We start from the raw sequence: 25,266 nt of genomic DNA, 5'->3' as shown, positions 1-25,266 counted from the left end.
AGATAATCCACTGTAATAAATAAGCTGCATCAACTTCAATGTCAACATTACTTGGCACTCTTTTGACCCATGTCACTTATTGAATAGTTTTAGATTTCGATATATTTTATTTTTTTATCAGGCTCCTATATACCCCTGGTATTTTGGGAAGATTTGGGAAACTGCAATAGGCCCATAGCCGAGCATGTGTACACATGTGATAATTAACCTCTCTTCAGCATGTTTAAATTCAAAGTTTAAAGGTTTTAAACTTTGACATGTATGTACTTGGAAGTTCCCCTAGCTACCACAAAATGATTTCACATTAATTTATAGCTTTATTCAAAATTAACCCCCCACAAGAGAATAACTAAAATTCAGTTCTTAAACTAAAAAGGGTTGCTTAATTACTTTGCTTCTTAGCCATATTTCTTCTAAAAAAATAAGTTGTAAGTCCACTCTCAATTCCACCTTTAAAAAGAATAAGTGTTTCTGCTAATTTCCCTAGCCATGAACGTTAGCATATACACATCCCCTCCATTTTAATAAACCAGTATAGAACTAAAGCCAGAGAATGAATGATATCACCCCCCCCAAAAAAAAAATGATTGTATTCTATACTTAAAGGGGAATCCAACCCAAATAAAAGCTTGTTTTTATAAGAAAAATAAAAATCAGACAAGTTGATAGGTGAAAGTTTGAACAATATTGGACAAAAGACAAGAAACTAGTTATGAATTTTTAAAAGTTGTAAATATTGGTAATCACTATACTCATGGAGACTTCAAATTGGCCGCATATGGGATGTCATAGTGATGTAAGGCAAGGACTACTCTGTACTCCAATACATATTATGGCTAAAATGAAATTTTTACCAAAAATTTTATTTCAAATTATATTTTTCATTCATGAGGACATTAAACAATATACTACCTGGGTTATATTTAGATTACTGCCCCAGGGGAATGGGTACTTAGGAGAAAACCACAAATCCCTGATAATAAAGTACATGGCCTATGGGAAAGTTGTCCTTGCCCCTTGTCATAATTTACTTACCCAGTTGCCAATTTGAAATCTACATACTATTAGTGATCTTAATTTTAAAGCAGCTATAACTTTCTTATTGCTTGTCCGATTTCTTTCAAACTTTCACCATTCTGTTTTATTTATTTTTCTCCTTCCCAACACAACATTTCATGAACAAGGCTGGATTCCCCTTTGAGTGTGTAAAAACTACACCTAGAAAAATATTGCTTATTATATTGAATATTTATCATTTTTATTGGACATTACATAATTTTCCCCTATTATTTGGTGTCATTTTCATGAGGTATGTGACAAAGGGGGAGTGAACTGTAAGTGGTCTCTCATATAGTCTTAAAACATACGTTTTCAGATATCTACTAATACTACAGAGAATAAATTGACTTATAATTACATTTGTATAGAGAAACTAAAATGTTTTGAGAGGAAAAGTAATTGTTTTGCTACTTGGTAACATATTTATTGAGGTATAAATGTATTGAGTAGTTAATTAGCATGTTATCCTTCAAGTGGGTATATATTACTAGACTACACTAGCATTATGGGTCAGGAAACTGGCCAGGTATGAGTACTAGTAGTTGAGGACTCGAGATGGCTCTATTGGTTCGTATCTGCTTTAATGTGCAACAATGATATTATAATGCCTATTAATATAAGGAGCCAGTATTAGGGCCAAACATCATTCTCACTTCCTTTCTTGCAGGCTGTTTGGACCAAGCGTAAAATGATTCAACACAAAATTGTTTCAAATGACTTTGTATAGAACATTTTCAAATGATGTATTCGAAGCAACAAATGATGTGGCAATTAATCTATTTTTTTTTTAAAGGGAATTTTTCTTATTTTTTTATACCAGGTAATTTAAATAATCATCCATTTGACTGAAATACTACAAGAAATGCACAACATATAACTTATTGACCTGGTAAATAGCTGATACATAATCAGACTCGTCTCAAAATTTTAGAAATATAAGTCATTCTATATGTTCATATCAAGCAATATTATTGTGGGAGAGATCATGATTTCTCATGAAATAGAAATACAAAAAAGAGAGAAAAAAGATGGGCACTCATCCACCCCCTTATTTTTAATTGATTCTAGCTATCTTTATGCCTCATTAATTTTGAAGAAACAGTACGTTGCACCCCAATCTGAGAGGATGAAAGTGGTACTGATAACAGCACAAATGATTACTAGGGGGATGTTAACAAGAACCATAGGAGATTTGAGTTGCCTTCTGGTGGAATATATAGGGTACTTTCAGTACCGAGACTGCGATTTATTTCTCTTAAGGCCACCGCACACCTTATGATTGGTCTGCGACCTGAATTTGGATTAAAACGTACTAAAGTTTGATCCTAATATTGAGACATGGAATATCTTAGTGTGTAATGTTTTAAATCATTGTATGAATACCTATATTCAGAACTGTGACTATGCTATCATCCTTATTAGATTGAAAGCGAATTTAATATCTAGTCATAGACGTCATAGCAATAGTATGATTGGCTACGATTTGAAGCTAATTTGGCCTTACTCAAAGGAAAAGCCTGCAATCATCTAAAATTGTTATATTAGTATTCTTTCGCTAAATTTGAACTTAAAATATAAAGATATTTTTCATTCATATTTTCAAAAAATGAGTAATATGCAATTCGTTCCAAAATCGTATCGTGTCCCAGTTGTAAGGTGTGTGGTGGCCTTTATCCCCATCCTCCAAACTATTTTCAAGCCCATTTTCTTCTATATCACTATGAAGATCATGGGGGATTATTACCCCTCCCCCAGTAATACTGCCCCTGATTCTATGGACAAATAACATGATGTGCAACAATTTTCAATTTGATGAGTTTATTCAAATTTCTGCACAATATAGATATCTATTCCGTCTGCCTTTGGAACAAGAACAAATGTTATCTATATACTAGATGATGCAACTTCACTTCATAGTAGATACATTTATAAATTTTTCAGCTGTTATGGTTTACAAGGTCTGATGAGTCCTCATGATTTTGACATAATAAAGAAGTATTTTCAGGAAAGATATAATATTTTATCACTTTTAACACACTTGAGGCACATAATTCATGTACTTAATAATCCAACTTCTATAATGTATGTATAACTTACTACACAATACACATATTAAAGACACAGTAATAAAACGTCTCCAGTCGCTATTGTAAAGTGAACGTGATGTGAATAAGCATTTTCTGTACAAAATATCATTTTCTACTTTATTCAGATCTGAATAATATTTAGTAACTATGGCACATCTGTATCTTACTACACAGTTCTAGGAAAAATATGCCCAAAACAATGTTTCAAATGTTCTTTTTTTTTTCTTATTCTAAAATTATTGACATGCATAATTTCTTTTTGTGAGAAATGAACCTAAATATATGAAATTTTAATTGCTACAAGCTTGGTCTACAATATTATATGCCGTACTCTACACTATTGGTATCATGCAAATATACCTATAGGTACTCTATAATCCAAATCACAAATCTTTGTCTGTAGTCAAAAACTCCTCAATTATTTTTAAGTTTGTTAAAAAAAAAAAAAAAATCTCTTTTAAGTTAGAAATTGCAGCATACTGATTTATGCCCTTGTATTCCATGGGCTTGCTACAGTGTATCACAAGAGCAATCCAATTTGGGTATTACTGTTTGAATACCATTAACAATATGATAACATACAATCCTGTCATATTTCAATTTGACAGAAATTTTCAAAGGGGGATGCATAATAAAACATGGCAATCTTTTTCATATAATAGTAATACAAAGAGGAATTTTACAAGTGAAAGACAAAAAGACATGAAAATTAGAGTATGACAACAAATAAAAGTAAAAAAGTGTATAAAGAAAAAATTCTTGCATTGTGGATATCTACAATGGCTAGATAGTACGGTTATTTTTCTTGTTCATAATATCTGTATACAAACAAATCGGTATCAAGATGAAAAACACGGAAGACAAAAAGAGGTTGTACATGTACATTTATGATTATGAAGGTAAAAAAAGAAGAAGCAAGATTTACGGCAACGAAAAGAACAAAGGACTATGTGATAACAATAATGTAAAGAGGATTAACAAATTATTATGTTGTTTCATACAGTTCCAGCAGCCTTTGCATTTTTGCAATACACATCCTTGTATTTATTGGCATTTCTCTGCACAATAACTGAATTTCATAAAAAATATGAGAGAAAATCATGGGTATGTTTGCATTGAAACAAAAAGAACATCAAGGATTCATGACTATTAAACATACCTTGGTACATAAAGATAAATGTAATAATCATGACATGAATGTGAAAAAAAAATGTTCAAGCATAATTATTGCAGTGTATTTTTAATTCTACATTACAATGCATGTTGGATACCATGTATGTGAAGAATAGAAATCCCACTGCTCGTCCTTAACCACATCAACTACATTTCTATGAAATGCCTCAGTAATTTGTATTACAGATTTTACTCTCAGTTTCCTTTATCATACTGCCATTTTATTCCAAATGGATACAGAACTTAGTTTTAGTTCAGTCATAATCTATGCAGTAGCTCAGAAGTTTATTGATATCATTACGAAAATCAAGGCAAAGAACTCAACCGCAGCTTATTTTTACATCCACTTGAATGCTGAAATTATGGAAAAGAAGTGTATCACATACAAAACAAAAACCAGCTCTCATAGGAATTGGTTAGATATGTAGGAGAGACCCATACAAAATCCTTGTGTTCGCAAACTAAAATTTGTTACTGTTGTGTTCCGCTAAGCAGCCGATTCAACCCAAATATATAGAAACAATGTATACTTATCCACTAAACTTTTTAGGAAGTTACAAGCAATACTTTGTCTAAAGAAAGTGCCTAGACAATTTATTTAGAGTGTATAAAACCTGAAGGCAAAAAGATGTCTAGGAAAACAAGCTCTGCTGCCCCCCCTAAAAAAACAATCCTGATTGTTATCACAGACTCTCTGATTTAACCTGAATCCTAATGTTGACATTACATAGGTTAGCACTTCATCCATGAAAGCATGTCCTATAAACCTTTGGATGGCTTGTTATAGGTACTGAAAATAATGCACTGAATGATAAATAAATGGGGGCATTCTGGTCTAGTGGTTACGAATCTCGTCTTTCAATGAGAGGGGCGTGGGTTAAAATCTCAGCCACAGCGTGTTTTCCTTCAGCAAGAAATTTATCCATATTGTGCTGCACTCAACCCAGGTGAGGTGACTGGCTAACAGGCAGGATTAATTCCTTGAATGCACCAAGCACCTTAAGCAGCTGGAGCTACAGCAGGGGTAATATATAGTGCGCCATTGAACAGGGAAGCTAGATAAATCGGCGCCTCATGAATGCTATATATTATCATTATCAAATCTAAATAAGGCAGAAAACAACAATTCACACACAATTCTCAATACCAATGAACTTTTCTGATTTTAGCAATTCTTGTAATAACAGCTACTGCTACACGCATTTCAATATGTGCTCCATTTGTGTCCCATCCAGTGAAATAAAGTACTCTTCAATAACCATATATCTACTTTAGTTCTATTTTAGATTTATTATAATTTAGCAGTATGTGTTTATTTCTGCCTTGTATTCCACTCTCCCAACTGAATACACTGTAAGCAACGACAATCTCCATCTTGTTTTTTTTTTTTTTTGGCTTTGGCTGGTAAATCTCTCTCCATGTTGAATTTTCCATGCACATCAACAATTGTAGTTGAAATTCATCTTGATAAGGTAGCGCATCTGGACCTGTGCAACATCGTATACAATGTATCTGAAAGTGAGATTGACGTTAAGGAACGACTTCGGAAATAGCATGGCCAGTAGTTCTTTCAAGCGATTTCATAATGACCAATAAAAAGTCTTTTCGAAAGGAACTATTTTCTACAATACTCTACAATGTTTTTGAAAAACCATGGCCCCGTCTTACAAAGAGATACGATTGACCTGATCAATCGTAACTCTATGGAAATCCATCAGCGTCATAATTTTTTTCTACGAAAAATATGCACAATGACCTTTGTATGCAAAGAGAAGCGCAGTGAATTTTCACGAAAAAAATGAATGCATGAATATACATCATAACTAGAAAATATCTTGAACAAACATGCATAATAGATGTTGACATTGCTGGCCGTCCATAGCTGCGATTGATCGGATCACTTGTAACTCTTTGTAAGACAGGGCCCAGGATTGTATTAACTGGAACAAGACACTGAATACAGCTTAATATCATGATACTTTGATTTTAACACAAAATAAATGGACTTTACTCAACAAAAGAGAATTGCAGGTAGCATAATAAAATAAATTTTCACTAGTATGCCACAAACTTTTCAACGACCACTATGACATAATTGTGCAATACAAGGATCATGATTGTTTATTATTATGAGTGGATAATCATTTTGATGCCTATAAATTTTATAAATGCATTTTAATTTGCTGCATCTGATAATCATAATCCTGAAGTCAGTAACAACCCCCAATATAAAGTAAAATAATTCCTGTTTTAAAGGCTTACATAATCTTTTAACCATAACCGTGAAGTGAAGTTGACTCTTAAAGAAGTAATAAGTAGATAGAAGGTTATTCCAAGTTGAAAAGGATACTCGTTGTAAAGAAGACTGGTATTGTTGATAACACTATCAGTACCCTTCCCCATAGGAACCTGAAGATTATCCTCAATGGTGACCAAGCCTGAAGGATCGGGACAGGTACGTCCAAGACCTATAATAATTAGAAAAAATACACAAGTTACTTCAAGTCTCATTGAGTAATACCAGAAACTTTGCTAAAGCAATTAATTGAAACTGCTCGTTATAACAATCAAAAGTCATTAACATGTAGCACAATAGATAATGAAAATAGGCATTTACATGTATACTGCCAGACACAAATAGACATAATTAGCTTGAGCTGCCATTTCCAGCATGCCTGCCAGTACCCATTCAGCTCAACTGGGTCGAGTGCAGCACAATTTGAGTGTTACTACTGGAAGCATAAATCAAGATAACTCCCAGATCTACATTTCAGAGCTAATATCTAAAGGGAACTGAGTGAGCTGTGTACAAAATTTTCAAATAAAGGGACAATTCCATAAAATAATCAACATTTTTGTTTGTCAGAGCCCACTTTTCTAAATCTATACTCCATGGAAAGTTATAAAGCAATGATAATTTAAGAGCATTACAATTTTTCAAATAAACCAGAAAACTGTTGCCCTCATGTATTTCCTACGAGCTCATGTAACTTTCTTTTATATTTTGACAAACATGTTGAACAATAAAAACATATTTGAAATAACTGAAACTTCCACGCTAGCACTCTATGGCCCGTACTATGAAGTCGGGTTTAAGTTAAACTCAGGTTTAAAGTTGTGGTGTAAGTATGGGAAGCCAAAAGTATCAAAATTTTTATTAAGTTGTATGTTTCTTATGTTTACTGTGCTCTTTCCTGATACATCGATGGTGGACACAATCATCTATTTATACTTCCTAGACAATTATGAATGATTTGAGAGCCAAATGAGCTGAAGTATGATATCTCTACTGTTAGTGATTTATGTAACAATTGGCTCGCCATACTTAAACCACAACTTTAAACCTGAGTTTAACTTAAACCCGACTTCAGAATACGGGCCCCTACCTTTAGTACTGTGTTTTCCAGCAGGTGGTTTTGACATGCCCTTTGCCCCTCGAAGCTCATACATGTCACCAAGTGCAACATCAGAGAGAAGCATGAGACCGATGTTACTGCTGGCATTTGCGTAACAGTAGTTGGCACTCTTTGTTACCATGTCAGCAAAGTAGATACCCTTGCCAAACATGTAACCAGTCTGTGAAGATAATGAAGAGGAGGGAAAAATAATTATGAGATGTTTGAGGTTCACTCACTATTGAAAAATAAACACATTTACTTAACACAGAACCTCACAGATTTGCATGCAGATTAAACTTGAAATAAAACAAGTCTGTGTATCATACCTTTTCTTCCCTTTCTAGAACACATTTTATACAGTCCAATCCAAACGATTTCATAAATTGCCTAAGACTATCAATCTTTGAATGTTTGCATGGTGACAAGACTGGATGGTGAGGTGTGCGGTTACACCATGTAAGTTAGTCCTGAAAAGGAATGTTGGTTTATCTTTCTGATAATGGCTCTTAAATGAAATTTTATTCTTGACGTTTCGATTATCAGAAAGATAAACCAACAGTCCTTTTCAGGACTAACTTGCATGGTGCAACCGCAAATCTCACCATCCAGACTATCCACCTATTGGGTTTCTTTAATCAATGAAAAGCCAGTCGGTCAATAGTCCAAAATTAGTTTTGTTCCCAATGAATGGGGTTGTAGGATTCAACTCACACTTGCTTATATCACTGCGGATCCTCTCTCTCAACTTAGCACAATGTAGGGCACCCTCCATCCTCAACTAAGACCCCCTACTCTTCTTCCCCACTAGCTTTCTTCCATGTCTTCTTTGGTAACCACACACCTTAAAACTACAAAGTTCTTCTTAAAACATACTCAACATCCCTCCTCAGGACATGCTCAAACCGACATACCAATTTGTTTCAGCCACCCTGTCCCCCGTTTCTTCCAAGGATCAAAATATTACAAGAAGTGTGAAAAAGAGGGATTCTTAACTGGCAATGATAATTTTCATATTTTCCACTTACTGCTGGGGCTTCAGGAGGGGCAATCCTAAGTCCCTGAGAGAGGATTCCTCCAAAGTTGGTTTTGCGGGATCCATGCCATAGTAGCTGTCTGTTATGAAGCTTCTTGAAAGGTTTGAACCTTGGACCTTCACCCTCTCTATCGATCCTGAAGACCTCCTGAACAGAGAGACGGTACCAGTTGTGGGTAGCTGCATGGGTGTTTTCAGTGTAGTCTTTGATCAACTTGAACTCATCGCTCTTCTTATCAACCACCTATAGTAACAAGAAACAAGATATATCAATAACAAAATTAAGATTCATATCAAGTAACTTCAAACTGCAACGTTTTTTCCCATAATTTGAAGAAAATAAAATGTGCTGTTACATTCATACAATCATCTGACAAATCATCATAACCTTAATCATTGCATAGGAGAAACTGGAAAGGGGTAGAATACATGGAAGATGCTTTAAGAATAAGTATCAATGCAATTCTACATTATCACGACCAACATCACCATTGTCACCAACATCATCATAATTGTTATCATCATCATCATCTTCTTCTTCATCATCACCACCACCACCAACACCACTAACACCACCACCATTGTCATCATCATCATCACCACCACCACTACCAGTATCATCTTTATAATCACCTTTATTATCAGCAATCATCAGCAAGATGATAATCGTCATAATCATCAACATCATTCTTATCACTATAATAATCTTCACAAAGAAAACACAATTTGTCCCAAATTTTTTTTTCAAAAGGCATACCTCCATGGCACATTTGAGTTTTTGATAGTGAACATCGATAGGGTCTGTACCAGCTTCTCCTGTTTCTTTCAGCATATTGTATGCAATCTCAATGTCTAGAAGATTAGCCAACATCTGAGTCTTGGCCTGGAAAAAGGGATATAATTCAAACCAAACATACATCATCAGCAAATATGGAAAAATTGTACATCACATGGATATAAATTCAATATTCGTTAAATTAAAAACGTATTAAATATGTTTAATATGTACTTAATTTATGGGAAAAAGCCAGAGCTTACAAGTTGGCAATTTAGAAGATTCCCTAATGCTCTCAAAATTCCTAACCCTGTTACAGGAGAACCACAAATTGCAGAATAAGGTCATTCGGCCTGATGAAGCATCCTGGATAGGACGTAAATTGTCAAGTTGACAAGTCTTTACAATTATATCGTAAATCTTATCTACCTGGATGATTGAGAACATTCATAGACATATAAAATATCATACAGTCATGTCAGAACATGAGTAAAATGGAGCAATCTAATTAACTTCTGTAATCTGTACCTACCTGAATGATGTCAAGTGTATCAAGAAGTGGAATAGATTTCAAGCCAAAGTTGTGTGGAATGAGTGTGTAGAACCGATTAGACGCATCCAAGATGGCTGATTGAGTAGCTTTATCAGTCACCAACTGAATGAAATAAAAACAAGGATACAGGTTTAAAAACTTCATTGACAAGAAAAAGGGTTGAGAGTCACGATAATGGTGTAGTATACTTGTTCATGTGAGACATGGAATTATCTGCATGTCGGATCTATACACCAAGAGGCCGTTCTCATTACGCCTTCAAAAACTAGTTTACTGGAATCCGATTCAGGAAACCAGTTTGGAAGATCGATTTGCTAGCGTTCCCACTTGATCACCCGAAAGTGGTTTTCAAAATCACTACACGTAAAGCGATCTTGTTGCTATATGGAAACGCTCTCAGTGGGGTGACACGTTTCGCATGAAATTCGAAACCGCAGCATAGGCATTCTTCACCTGTCGTGTGGGGTAGCGCAATCAAAATGTGCAAAGATCGCTCCCCGAAGAACGGTTGTGTCCTCACTTACACTAAAACCAGTTTAACGAGCCAAAGCGATCTTGAAAACTGCATCGCGAGGTGGTTTTCTGAACGGGTTTGGAAGATCGCTTCTAAGATCACTTTGACCGTTCTCACTACACGTTAAACTAGTTTCCAGTAAACTAGTTTTAGGAAGGTAATGAGAACGGCGTCCAAGAGACCAGATACTGACCACAGGTAATGCAATATTGTATCAAGGAGTAAATTGACCAAAAAATTACGATATGAGTGTGTTTTGGCAATGCAGCGCATTCAAGGGCATTTGCATATTGTTTCGAATACCCAAGATGCCTGCATTATCACTTACAAACAAATATAAAAATGTGCATTATTTGTTTTATAAAATGGGTCGCCAGTAAAATCTGTAGTGAAGATGTTGTTCGAGTCCCTCCAAGTTTATGAGGATCGCACTGCTTACTAATGACATCATTGGTGCATTTAGTATGTGCACCTTAGCCCTTGCCATAGCCCTTTCTGTGAGAAAATGCGTAATTCACATAGCGTCTCAGTTTTTTTAGAGCTGTGGGTAAGATGCACCCAAAATGCACAATGCTGCACAATAAATGTGCACAGTGCTGCTGGGAGGTTGCATAAAATCAAAGCATGAACAAGTGACTTGCATATGAACTCACTATTGGCTACATCCTTGAACCTGTTTTATAACATAATATAAAGGACATACAGTAGAGTTGAATAAGTTAGCCTTCCAAGTCAAATATTCGCCAAAGTTGAAGCATCATTTTTTCAGGCCAGAAAATGCTGAACATCTGTTATTTACATCTTCTCCGTTGAATTTTTGCCCAAGTCAAACATATTGTATGATTGTGTTCCCAAGAGATTTGATATATGCAGATCCTACTCTAATTACCTTCTGAAGGTCTGTAAGAACTTTGTAAGCATCCTCAATCTGTTTCTTAGACAGCTTTCCCAGTGGCATCTTCTCAAGATCAATCTAAAATGAAGAGAAAGAAACAGTAGGAACTTCATATTGATATACAATTCAGTGGTGGTGATGGTGATTTTTTTACTTTATTGCTAAGAAAGCATGAATGCTTTTAAGCCAGCAAAAAAGACGAAGGCTCTACTGACCAAGTCATCATACCTACTGAATCAAGCTAATCGTAATGGATACACCAAATTTAATACATTTTCTATCAACCCACTGAACATCTTATTCATGAAGGTGTTAATATGCTATCTCTAACCCATGGATCAGATTTAACAAGTAAGTCCTAAATTCGTATTTCACAAAGTGAATTAAGCACACCCATGGGTTAAATAAGGCCACATGACAAGTTATATGTTTAATTTCAATAATTTATTTTCTAAATGTGGGACATAAAGTAATAGCGACATTAAACATTAATGTTTGCATGTACATACATGTAGGATGATTTGAACCTCATTTGCAAAGCAATATGCATATACACAATAAGCGAGAGTTTTCTTTGATTGTGACAGTTTTGATGACTATAAATTATAATCAATATTTCTATACAAAGAATTAAAACCATGGAAAAGTTTCACAAAGTTTTCAAAAAGACTAGTCCAAAAAAACCAACACAAATTACCAAGTGGTATATAGCGTATAACCACATTGAAAAGCTAGTAATCGAATTTATGATTATGCATTGGAAGTTGGTACTTTTTTGTTACTTTTAGTCAAGACTTTAATCTGTGTGAATCAACCCCAGAACTATCAACAACCACACAATACAGAAAACCAATTGATGCTATCCAAGCACATAACATGGAGGTAAATATTTAGTTGAAATAAAAAAGAATGACCTCAAACTCCAGCATAGTTTTCTTGAGCTCCTCTAAATCAAAGATCATTTTCATCAAATCCTGGATCGGCTTGGGCAGCTTAGATGTCTTTCCTGCACGTTCTTTACTTGATGCAATTCGCTCCTCTTCCTACAAAATGAGAGGAATTTATATGATTAGCACTCTGACTAGAGGAAATATATCAACCAGTTTTCAAAGTAAATAGAGTCAGAATTTGTTGAAGAAATATGTAGTGTCACACAAATAACGTTATTTTGTGAGTCACTCTATTTTAAATCCTCCCAACAACTTCTACTCCCAAGCTGACATGGGTCTGACAAGAGTTAAATCTCAAATTAATGTTTTTTTCAAGGGTTTACGAGATAGTGGATGTTTTTCATGATATGAATGACCGTGTTGATACCATAAGAGTCATATTGGGTTATATGTTTTTGAGTCATATACTCTAAATGTTTATATTATGTGTATTTTAGTTTATACACATACTTCCTGTTACATTACACATTTCATAGCACCAATAGGTCTGTTGGGCTGCTTCGGCACAAGGACTAGAAAATGCAGGCAAGCAAGGACAGGCAGATATATGCAGTGCGTAACATATAATTTAGGGCAGACTGATAACTTGGGCGACCTGCTATACAAATATTTCTATGATACCAATTAATAGTACTGATATTATCACCGAATTTTATGCATCAATTGGCAGCATCATTTCCTATGCGCAGGCTCTATGTGCGCTCATGTAGCTGCATTGGCTGTGTTGATCTGGGGATTCATCTAGCTGGTGTTCTTCGTCTTCCCTGTATCAAATTTTCATAAATACGAAATAGAATCAATCTTAATGCTGCAATTATAAGATGGACTTCTTGGGCCAATGGGTGATTTCAAGTACGGTGTTCGGTGTTGATGTTGAGAGCGTGAAAAGGCTGCTGAACCGAGTTCCAACACCGAGCTGAGTTAAGAGGAGCGATACCGATCGCGTTATTGATAGCACATGACATCACGCCTCTGCACTACTGATCATCTCAACTTTACGCGAGAAATTCTCGACAACGAAGGTGAAATCGTAAACAAGTGGAACGCCTCTGGCAGTCTCGCCTGCATTACGCAATTTAATATACCAGCAGTGCTAACTTTGAAAACTACTATAAAATAATCATTCACAAAAACATCATTTATATAATGACATAATACAACGTTCATTGACCATAAATGGCATTTGAACGGAGACTTAAGACTGTCAACTACACCCATGTCCACATTTCATTCACTCTATCCATAAACTTTAAAAGTTATGATGGCACTTCAACAATTACCCCAACATGGCCTAAGTTTATTGACCTTAACTGACCTTTGACTTGGTTTTGTGACCTGAAACTCACAGGGGATGTTCAGTGATGCTTGATTACTCTTATATCCCAAGTTTTATGAACTAGATCCATAAACTTTCAGAGTTAGGATGGTAATTCAACAAATACCCCCAACACAGCCAAAGTTCATTGACCTTTAATGACCTTTGACCATGGTCATGTGACCTGAAACTCGTACAGGATGTTCAGTGATACTTGATTACTCTTATGTCCAAGTTTTATGAACTAGATCCATAAACTTTCAGAGTTAGGATGGTAATTTAACATATACCCCCAACACGGCCAAAGTTCATTGACCTTAAATGACCATTGACCATGGTCATGTGACCTGAAACTCGTACAGGATATTCAGTGGTACTTGATTAACCTAATGTCCAAGTTTCATGAACTAAATCCATAAATTTTCAAAGTTATGATGGTAATTCAACAAATACCCCCAACTTGGCCAAAGTTCTTTGACCCTAAATGACCTTTGACCTTAGTCATGTGACCTGAAACTCAGGCAGGATGTTCACTAATACTTGATTAACCTTATGTCCAAGTTTCATGGACTAGATCCATAAATTTTCAAAGTTATGATAGTAATTCAACAAATACCCCCAACTTGACCAAAGTTCATTGACCCTAAATGACCTTTGACCTTGGTCACGTGACCTGAAACTCGAGCAGGATGTTCACTAATACTTGATTAACCTTATGCCCAAGTTTCATGAACTAGGTCCATATACTTTCTAAGTTATGATGTCATTTCAAAAACTTAATCTTCGGTTAAGATTTTGAAAATAATTTTCCCAACATGGTCTAAGTTCATTGACCCTAAATGACCTTTGACCTTGGTCATGTGACCTGAAACTCAGGCAGGATGTTCAGTAATACTTGATTAACCTTATGTCCAAGTTTCATGAACTAGGTCCATATACTTTCTAAGTTATGATGTCATTTCAAAAACTGAACCTTAGGTTAAGATTTGATGTTGACGCCGCCGTCGGAAAAGCGGCGCCTATAGTCTCGCTCTGCTATGCAGGCGAGACAAAAATTGCAACAAGGCAAAAGCGATTTTGTGTCTCGCCCACTAATGAAAATAATCAGAAATATCGTGATTTGCGAGGGCACACAACAGAATTGTATCGAAACTTCATTGTGAAATGACTGGGATGGAATAACACTTGTCATAAGAGTCTTGCACGTAAACTTTAACATTGACCTGAAAATGACCTTTGAACTTACCGTGTGACCTCCGACTTTTACATAACATGCAGGTCCCCTAAGTACATCTACCATCTAAGTTTGGTTGAAAAGTGACTTACGGTTGCGGAGTTAGGTTTAATAAGAGAGTCTTGCATGCAAACTTTAACGTTGACCTGAAAATGACCTTTGACCTTACCATGTGACCTCCGACTGCGGCATAACATGCAGGTCCCCCCAGTCCATCTACCATCCAAGTTTGGTTGAAAAGTGACTTACGGTTGCGGAGTAGGTGTCATAAGAGAGTCTTGCATGTAAACTTTAAAGTTGACCTGAAATTGACCTTTGACCTTACTATGTGACCTCCGACTGCAGCATAACACGCAGGTCCCCACAGTCCATCTACCATCCAAGTTTGGTTGAAAAGTGACTTACAGTTGCAGAGTTAGGTGTCATAGGAGCGTCTTGCATGTAAACTTTGACGTTGACCTGAAAATGACCTTTGACCTTACCATGTGACCTCCGACTGCAGCATAACATGCAGGTCCCCCAAGTCCATCTACCATCCAAGTTTGGTTGAGAAAAGTGACTTACGGTTGTGGATTTATGTGTCATAAGGTTTGTGATGGACGGACAACATTTGGATCCCTAAGTCTCGCCTTCACCTCTGGTGGGCGAGACACTAAAATCTTATCGTACAGAATGCACAGGTTAAAATCACTGCAAGAATTAGAAAGCATAAATATTATTTTTCATTAAAATATATAAAAGTCTAATGATTTTTGCGCTCATCTTAACTGTAAAAGATAATTTTACTGGGATGTTTCATCGTGTTCGCGAGCTACAGTTCATCAACACGAACACCAACACCGAACTTGAAATCACGATTTTCCCAATCCCTGGGTGTTGGTGTTGGTGAATGGGGAAATTGATCGTAGATCGTCAACACCAGCTATAATGCTCGGGTCAGCAGACAACATTCAACACCAGCGCTCAACACAAACTGCTGGAAATACATCATATTTTACAAGGTCAATCTTAACACCAGCATGATTTCAAGCACGGTGTTGTGGCTGGTGTTGTGAAAACACCAACACCAGATTTCAACACTGTACTTGAAATCACCCAATGTACGGTGATATATCTGCACAAATAACTATCCATAAAGGGTGGCAATTAGTTTGAGTTCTCAACTCGCAGTTCGCTGTGGAAATGTTATTGCATAAAAGCAAAACATGAAATGGGTTTGACAGTAACTTGTGATGGATTCTGGGTAGTCTGTTGTACAAACCATTCTCTAGAATTAAAGGAATGCTCCAGGCTGAAAATATTTATATTTAAACAAATAGAGTAAAATTTACCAAGCAAAATGCTGAAAATTTGATCAAAATCGGATAACAAATGACAAAGTTATTGAATTTTAACGATTTGCATTATCACAGTGAAACAGTTCTAGGCTTGTCTTCATGAATATTCATTAGGTGGGCTAGAGATGTCATATCCCCACTTGTTCTTTTGTATTTTATATGAAATTAGGTTTATTTGAAAATTTTCTACCAAGAACTAAAACAAATGGATTGACGACTGATTAAGTGCATTATTTATTTATTGCTGCAACTTTGTTATTTGTTATGTGATTTTGATGAAATTTTCAGCATATTGCTCTGTGAATTTTACTTTATTTATTTAGATATGAATATTCTGAGCCCGGAGCATCCCTTTAAGTGGTCTGAATACACAGCTTACAATGAATCCTGTACTGAAGGCCCACTCGCTTTAAAAAATGTGCTAGTCTTTTGTGAAGACCCACTTGTTGATCAAAGCTCCAATCAGGGTCTGTGCCTGCAGACGAGATGCTGGGTCGCCTGCTGGCAGTACAGCAGGTTGTGTAAATTGAAACAACATTGCTCTACAAGGTACTGGAATTAAAAGTGGATGGAAAGCAGTTACCAATGTCAAGAAAAGAAACCAAAAACTTAGCAATCATAGAATATCAATCACTTTTGGATGCTTGCTGGAGATATCATTCAATTTTTATCTTGTTTTCAGACTCTTTGATTCTGAGTAGATTGTAAGCATTGAGGATTGTAGAAGAAACACCCCCCCCCCCAGAAAAAAAAGACAGGCATTTTTCAATACATCCCGAAAAAGTTTAAAGTGAGTTAGCTACCTCTTCATAGCTGATGTCCAGAGGAAAGAACTTCATAGGATGTTTGACAGGGTTCTTGGCACCAAACCTGTTACCAGTCTTCTCTTGGTACAGAGCTTTGAAACTCTCCTTGGCACCATCCAAGTTAGATCCATAGTCCTCCGTCTTATTTCCTCCAATTGTAGTACCAACGCGTCCCCATGCTCGATAAACCCAGTGGCTTTATGGGAGACAAGGTAAAATCAAACATTGTGCAATCATCTGATTATGATACATTATTGACATCACACAAATTTGCAGTCATTATCATCACCAAAATCATCATTGCCATCACCATCATCATCACCATCATGACTCTCATCCTCTTCATTATCACCATAACCAACATCGGCATTACCATCAATATTATTGTTATCATCATTGACAACATCATCTGTGTCATCATCATCGTCGTCATCATCATCATCATCATCGTCGTCATCATCATCGTCATCATCATCATCAACATCACCATATTCATCATCCTCACCAATACCACTATCACTACACCACTACCATCACCAAAAACACCACCACCATCATCATCACAACCACCACCACCACCATCATCATCATCCTCATCATCATCACCCTCCCCATCAACATCATCAGTGTCATCATCATCATCTTCGTCATCATCATCACCACCACCATCATCATCACCACCACATTCATCATAACCGCCACCACTACCACTACCATCACCACTACCACCACCACAATCATCATCACAACCACCACCATCATCATCATCATCATCCTCCTACTCATCCCACCATCATCACTATCCCCATCAACATCATCAGTGTCATCATCATCATCATCATCCCCACCATCACCACATAATCACCACTATTCTCATGCTCATCATAACCTTTGTTATCATTAGCAGCATAATACTAACCGAGATTGTGTATCATGTTTGATAAGCTGCAGTTTGTAGAAAGAATTAGTTCCTCGACTGATGTCAACAAGACCCAATGTTGCGCTGTATAACACGCCACGTTCCTTGTACACATGCGTTGAAAGACCTAAAACAAGGAATAGGACAAGCAAACACAATAACAGAATGTAAACATTGCAAAGATACCTAAAAAACTCTTATTATAAAAATATAAGAGAAAATTCATCCAAAACAGTTATTTACAATTACATTAAGAAAAAAATAATACGACTCATTTTGATCACATAAAAAGAAAAAAAAATTGACAATGATGTATCTCCATCTAAATTTAGAGTGAATTTATTTGATTTTTATGAGATAATTTTGAATTATAAATTGACAAATGTTTAAATAATCACTTATTTGCCCCCAAATAACCCAGAAAAGTGTAATTGACTGATTTTTTTAAATTCAAGGTAAAGATAAAAGTCAAGTATTTCATGAGGGTGATACCCTGTATAAGGCTAAGTAAAAATTTGGCTGTGAATGGAATATAACAAACTTCATAAAGAAGATAAATCAAATCTGGTGTTTTTAGTTCACATTTTTCATGTCCTATGAATTCAGATTACCATTCCTTCTATTTATGTGTGAAAAAGAACACATGCATATACATATATATTTTTTGAAGCATTAATTTGGATAACCCAGATAAGGGCCCCACTGCAACTTTAATAGTAGTACATCATGTCTTTATTAAGGATCAAGCATAACAAGAACCAGGCCCGGCAACCTATCAGGTTGGTGGTGCATATTTCACCTTTTTCATGAACGAATGATTTTTTTATTATTTATGAATGAATGAATGAATGAAGGAATGAATGAATTATCCAATGCAATGATAAAACAATTTTACAAGTTTACAGCCAGTTATCAGTTATGAATACATAGAAAAGCAAGAATAATAGGAACCAGTAAATAGCATGAATGGTAGTCAAGTCTGGCCCCTTGTCGTTTAGGCAGACATAATGTTCATGAATCGATTTAACATTTAATAGTGATGTTATTTATTCTGCTTTGATACTGCCCCGGTAAATATATGTCTCTACTTTGACTGGTCCTCTATGCTTCCTTCACAAGATCTACTCCTCATCTTATTGGTCTATCAGCATCACCAGCTCATGAATATTCATATCCTGCCCTTTGATTTCATTATGTGTGTGTGTGTTGAGTAATGTGTGTGCATACTGGTAGAGTCATCTTGAGACGATGCGAAAGGGGGATCGCATGTCTACTATCTTTAGTGAGTTGAGGAGAGCACTACAATATTGACACTCATTATTACCTGGAAGGAAATCACTGTATCATCTTAAATTCCTTCTACTATGCAAGGTTTATATTTCATATATTATTGTAAGAATGGAATAACTGCATTTTTGTTGTTTTTTCTGGAAACAGCAGAGGACAACTGATATAAAGGATCAGACAATATTAGAGGTATGTATATATTTTTTTTCTCAGTGTGTACATTCCTTGATTGCATGTAATTCCCCCTGGACCTGCTACTCTATTTACCACTCTTACTGATTGAGAAAATAACACCCTTTTTAAGTCTTTTTTAAAATTTAAATCCAGTAAAAGTTATTTCCTTACTCTCAAAAAGAGACTTTGATTGTATATAAATCATAATTGGCTTTTAAAAACAGAACTACAATACTAAATAATATTAAATTTTAATGCAAGTTATATTACAATATTTTTCCTTTTCTTTCCCCCTTTTCTCATTTTTTGTGGGGTGGTGGTTATTTAACTCATAATCTAAAAACATGAATTCACTTCTGGAAGAAAAAAACAATAATTCACCTCCTCTTTTTAAAGGTTGGATGATTATTACTTTTCTTTTCTAATTCTTGGAAATAGGAAATAAATATTGCTAAATAAATAACATTGCACCAAAAAAAAATGATTATAAAATAAATTATCTTGGCATTATAAATACAGAGAACACTTTGATTTAATCCCAACAGCTTAGTGTGAGTGGCCATTAGCAGAAAGCAGGTTTGAGAGATGACAAATGTGGTCTGCTGAATGTCAGGGACGCTTGCCTGCATCTTGTTGATAAATACGATATCTTAAAGCTCAGCCTGGCACTAAAAGTCTACTATTTCAAACCAACTTTATGTCTTCATTGATTAGATCAAGGGGGTTCGAGATCCAGAGTATTATAGACATAGTGGTTTATAAGAAGAGGGTGAAAAGTAGTCCAGATTCTCTTTTTGTTTATAAATATTTATCCCAAAATGGACTTGATAGGATAATGACATTGTTACATCTTGAAATATTTACTAGATAATAGATAGCCTACAAAATATTATCTACAATTCAAAATTTTGCATTTAGTCCTGATAACTTCAGACAAGTAGCGGCAGCAAGTAAAACTTACAAGGCAACATTCTTTCTAAATCATTTTATTTGGAATCAATGTTCTAATCTCTGCAAAAAGCAAGAGTTGATCTCTAAATAGGAAACTCTCCATACTCTTATTCCGAAGACGCAGTCATGAATATTCATATTGGGGGGGGGGGGGGCATTAAGTTATTTTCTTTTGTTTAATAGCAGAAAATGAGAAAAAAGGTTTGTTGAAAATCCATCAGAAATCCAAAATCCATAATTTATTGTTCGAAATAGACATGAAATGAAATTCTCAGAAAATTTGCTTTGCCCAATTGATCGTGGGCCCGGCAGCCGCTGTGCAGCGCCAGATCGACGAGGCTCTATCCCTTTAATCGTTGAACGCCAAACAGGGTAGCAGCAACTCCCATCTTCTAACGTCTTTTTTCATATCACACGAATTATGTAGAAGCTGCTAAACTGTGACATCACAAATCAAAAATTTACAAAATCCAAAACTGAAATATTCTTTAATCAATGTGCACTAAATCCTTATTAATATGTTTCATTTTTTCTGTTTTTATTACGAGTTTAATGTCAGGATGAACTTCCCATTTAGAGACTGTTTTTCTTAAGAGGAATTTTGCTCATTTTCGAACAAATTTAAATAAAGATTGAACATGGTTATTCAATATGATAACCAAAATATATTTTACATTAGACAAATAAGCATATAAACTCAGATGTCTATAACTGAAAGGCACAGATGTAGGAATGAGATGATGATTTTAAACCCAAACTTTACCTGCAGGTCCCTAACATTAAAACACATATTGCCTTTTATCAAACTGACCATCAATCAAATTCCATACCAGTTGAGCATCGGTCAATCTGTACTTGATATCAATTTCACCTCTCAACCTCCTTTGAATTGTCGGAAATTCTTCTTCAATCCAGTGGGAATTAGAACAAATTCATCTCCTGGTCCCTAAATCACAACACTTTACAATCGATCATAAACTTGATTTTCAAGTTTGATTGTACATTGTGGTCAATGCAAATCAATCATAAATTTGTTCTACCATCAAATGCTAAGATTTGTGTTAATGGGCCTGGATTTTAAGTTATTCAACATTTGGCTTGTTTACCTGTGTGTTGAAAATTCTGAAGTGAAGTTGTTTTAAACATAATACCAAGATTGAAAAAATAAAATAAAAAAGGAATTGACCAGTGATCAAAATCATGCAGTTTTCATTCTGACCTTACTAACAAGACAAAGAAAAAGATATAATCTTGAAGGTATAACGGCCAAAATTAACATAATTATAAATAGCTGATACATCACCCAAAAAATAATTTTCCTGGTATCTGGTATTTTTTAGACTGCTACATAAAAGGGTCTTGCAGATTTTTACATAGAACTCTTTTTTAACCAAAAATGCTCCTCAAGTTTGGTATTAAAACCAAATCATTCCCTCCAACACTATAGAGCAGAGTGAGAAAGAACCTTCGGGTGATCAGCAATTTTTTTTTAATTAGTAACACTCTTCTAAAAGAATGAGCAGTTAGAAGTCATGTATTCTAAACTATAAATGAGGAATATTGTAAGCCTGTAGTCTAAAAAGTTTCTTTTTATTTACAGTTCAAGATGGTGTTAAATGGTGTTAGGATGGTGTTAATCCTATATGATTCAGAGTACTCATGTTTGTCTAACCTCTCAAAGAGATGATAGTCAACCAGTCGTAAGGGTCTTCATATTGACTCAATAAATAAAGAGTTCTAACCAGTCATACTTAGTATACAATGAGGGATGCCCCCAACTAACTTGAAAATTGGGATGCTTGATTCCTTTAGATGATCTTTCATCTTACAGCATGATAAATTTTGGAGACAATTTTCAACATATGATGAGATTTATCATCTAAACTGATCATTATTCCCTTCATATTGTAAATGAAACAAGGCTTTGTAGTACATTACATTGAAAAACAAACAAACAAATAATGCACAGAAAAGAATAGAATAAATGGGGAATGGGGATGAGTCAAACCATGGACTGAATAGAGATGGTCAAATATTTCATATGGTTTAGTTTGAAGTTCATTGTGTGACTGAGTGTCCTTGGTAATGCAAAGAGCAATGAACTGTTTTAGTTGGAAAAAAAACACCCACCATGTAAGATGAATCTACCAATTCCTTAAAACAGGTGCTACTTCATCCCTGTACCATAGGGAATTGAGAGTGTAATAGACCTATATAGGGAGATTTATTACAAGAGCAGAATGGAAAATGGGCCTACATAGACCTTATGTGAACTATCAGGCTAAATTCCCTCTGATCGAAAGTACTAACAATCATTAAGCTGACTAATTATGATTTCCACAAACAAAACTGAATCCATAATGAGCAATATGTGATTGCGAGGTGTGGAGGAAATGGGTTGATCTACATTTCTGGAGTGGTGTCTAAATGGTCGGCCCTTATTGTCAGACTGTCGGAGAGGGGAAGGTAGAATCCAATTCCTGAGGTAAAAAAATACAATGTATTCCTTCTTCTGTCTATGCACACACACGCCCACACACATATACACACATCTCAAGAATGACATAGTGATACATGTTTGTTTCAATTTAAAAGTCATAACTTGTATAAAAAAAATAATAATCTTAAACCTAAACAACAGGCATTACAAACACTTTCCATTTCCTGCTGCTGCTGAAAATGGCCTCAAATCAATCAAGGAGCTGATCACCTCATTAATAATTACATGTAGATGATTTCCTTGATTATTTCCAAAGAGCGGGGAAACTCAAAAGCATTGAAGAATTGCTAGAAATCAAAATGATCCCTCTACAGTCATATTTCTCTCTGCATGCTGTAAATCATTGTGAAAATGACTAACAAAGTTCCTCTATCATCCTAAATCATATCCTATGGGGGAAAGAATTTTATGGAGTACGATCGATCTCGAGAGTCTGATAACCTACTATGATGGTTCCTTGACCCCTAGTCATCTCATCACTAATCAATCAGGAAATAAGGTTCCTAAAGAAAGGCAACAGTCTATATGAAAACACAAGTCAACTGTAATATCAAGTTGATAAAAAGGTAAAAAACTAAAGAGGTAGACCATCCCCCCTCAAAGAAGGAGAGGATTATTTGGATTAAAAAAAAGGAGAAGAAAAAAAGCAAACAAACAAGTTTAACAAGAACAATTTCATCAAAATTGGATGTAATGTCAAGTTTTTAAATTTAAAAATTCAACATATTTTCAAAAAAATACATGTTCATGCCCAAAAGGATGGTATGTATTGAAAGCTGGTGATGTCACAATTTCATTATGTCTTCCGTAATTGCATTTTATTACATGAATTACAGAAAATGCCAATACTTGTAGATTTGATGATACGGACCCTCTTGATTAAATCACATTAGGTTACACAAATTTAGGGTCATTCCACATGTTCAGGGGAGAAATCAAACTTTGTTTCCCCTTATTATGACGAAAACCCCCTAATCATTATACTTTACAACAAAAAACAAGGACTCACTCTCCAATGTCAAAGGGGTAATAAGTTCATAAGAATTAATCCCAATGGGATACCATATTGATTCAAATGACTGGGCTAATAATACATGAATGTTGAATGAGTTGTAAGCTCTTCTATCTATACATCTGTGTTCACATCATCAGTAGATAGCAATGTCTTTAAAAACCAAGATAATCTCTAATAAAGCACAAATCACAACCAATTTAAGTAAACAATCTCTCCTTTGTGGTTACTTTGATTTCCCTCTAAATTCTGTAAGTCCATACAAAATATTTTACAAATCTTAGCAATTATCAATACAATTTTTCTAAGTATCATTCAATGCATGATGCATTACCCGACCATATGTTTTTATTTCTTAATATTCTCCTTCCAAATGACACAACAATTTTCTTTCAGAATAGAACAAAATACATAAAATTGTGAAATCTGGCTATGAATAAAACTCAGTGTTGAAAAAGATGGAACTACGAATTTGAAGAACAACATATTCAAAATGTTTAAGGAAAGACAAGTGATATATAAGAACTTGTGTTTCCACTGCTGAAAAGAGCAAGAGACAATGAAAGTGGCGAGGCTGTCAATTGGTTACATCTTGTAAAATGTTTACCCCGAGGCCTTATCTCCCTCTCTCGGCACGAGCAAATTTAATCAGTGCCACAAAGGACAGGTATATGTTACTTGTCCAAACAAAATGGATTCTTTTTATACCTCTAACAGCTTCACTCGTAAAAGGGGGAATAGGATACAAGTCAAAATGTAATCAATTCTGAGCATGTACCGTATCAGGATATGTCAGACATCCATTAAATAAGGTTCTGACTAAGTACATAATAAAGTGACCTTTAAAGATGTTAAGTGAAATCTATTGACATTTGCTTTGATTTGTAATTTATATGTAAGAGTACCTCTTAAGGAATAAAAAGTAAGATATCATTTCAAAGTAAAGATCATTTTGAAGTAAAATTTCTTAGACTTGATTTGAAATGTGAATTTTATGTCTGGTTTGTAAAAAGATATTCAGATACTAGTAGATGAAGGGCCAAGAATACAAGGCTTTAAATGTAGATTTTATGAATTATGAGAAACGTATGAGGGTATGAAATTTTGTCTACAACTGCAGTTTTAGAGAGAAACTGAATCTTCTAAATAAACTTCTGCAATCAACCTGAAGGAATATCAACCAAATACAATCTTGACTTGTTAAAAACAAGTTGCTATTGATTTTTCAGTTAATGCTTGATTGCAAGCTCCATGCAAGAGGACTATTTTATTTTTCTCTCTAATGAATCCTTTG

General features: G+C 35.1%; 1 protein-coding gene across 1 annotated transcript; it reads right to left on the bottom strand.

Moving 5' to 3' along the window:
* Positions 1-2,860: 2,860 nt before the first annotated feature.
* LOC129265284 (poly [ADP-ribose] polymerase 1-like) lies at positions 2,861-22,209 on the bottom strand. Its single transcript, XM_054903291.2, has 11 exons — positions 22,203-22,209; positions 18,049-18,175; positions 17,127-17,325; positions 12,402-12,530; positions 11,482-11,565; positions 10,058-10,180; positions 9,508-9,633; positions 8,743-8,994; positions 7,706-7,895; positions 6,670-6,787; positions 2,861-5,831 (listed from the first exon to the last, which is right to left on the bottom strand). Exons 1-11 carry the CDS (start codon positions 22,207-22,209, stop codon positions 5,759-5,761), a joined length of 1,428 nt encoding a protein of 475 aa, XP_054759266.2. The 3' UTR covers positions 2,861-5,758.
* Between the last annotated feature and the right edge of the window lie 3,057 nt (positions 22,210-25,266).

This window comes from Lytechinus pictus, chromosome 7, assembly GCF_037042905.1.
Source record: "Lytechinus pictus isolate F3 Inbred chromosome 7, Lp3.0, whole genome shotgun sequence".
NCBI classification, from domain to species: domain Eukaryota; kingdom Metazoa; phylum Echinodermata; class Echinoidea; order Temnopleuroida; family Toxopneustidae; genus Lytechinus; species Lytechinus pictus.
This window is presented reverse-complemented; position numbering and strand designations above follow the sequence as displayed.

Excerpts from the sequence above, each read along its gene's own strand:
- LOC129265284 (XM_054903291.2), bottom strand. Across the intron at positions 9,634-10,057 it reads ATACACTTGACATCATTCAG|GCCAAGACTCAGATGTTGGC; the intron begins GTAGGTACAGAT and ends CCCTTTTTCCAG. Across the intron at positions 5,832-6,669 it reads ACCAGTCTTCTTTACAACGA|ATACATTGTATACGATGTTG; the intron begins GTATCCTTTTCA and ends TCTCACTTTCAG.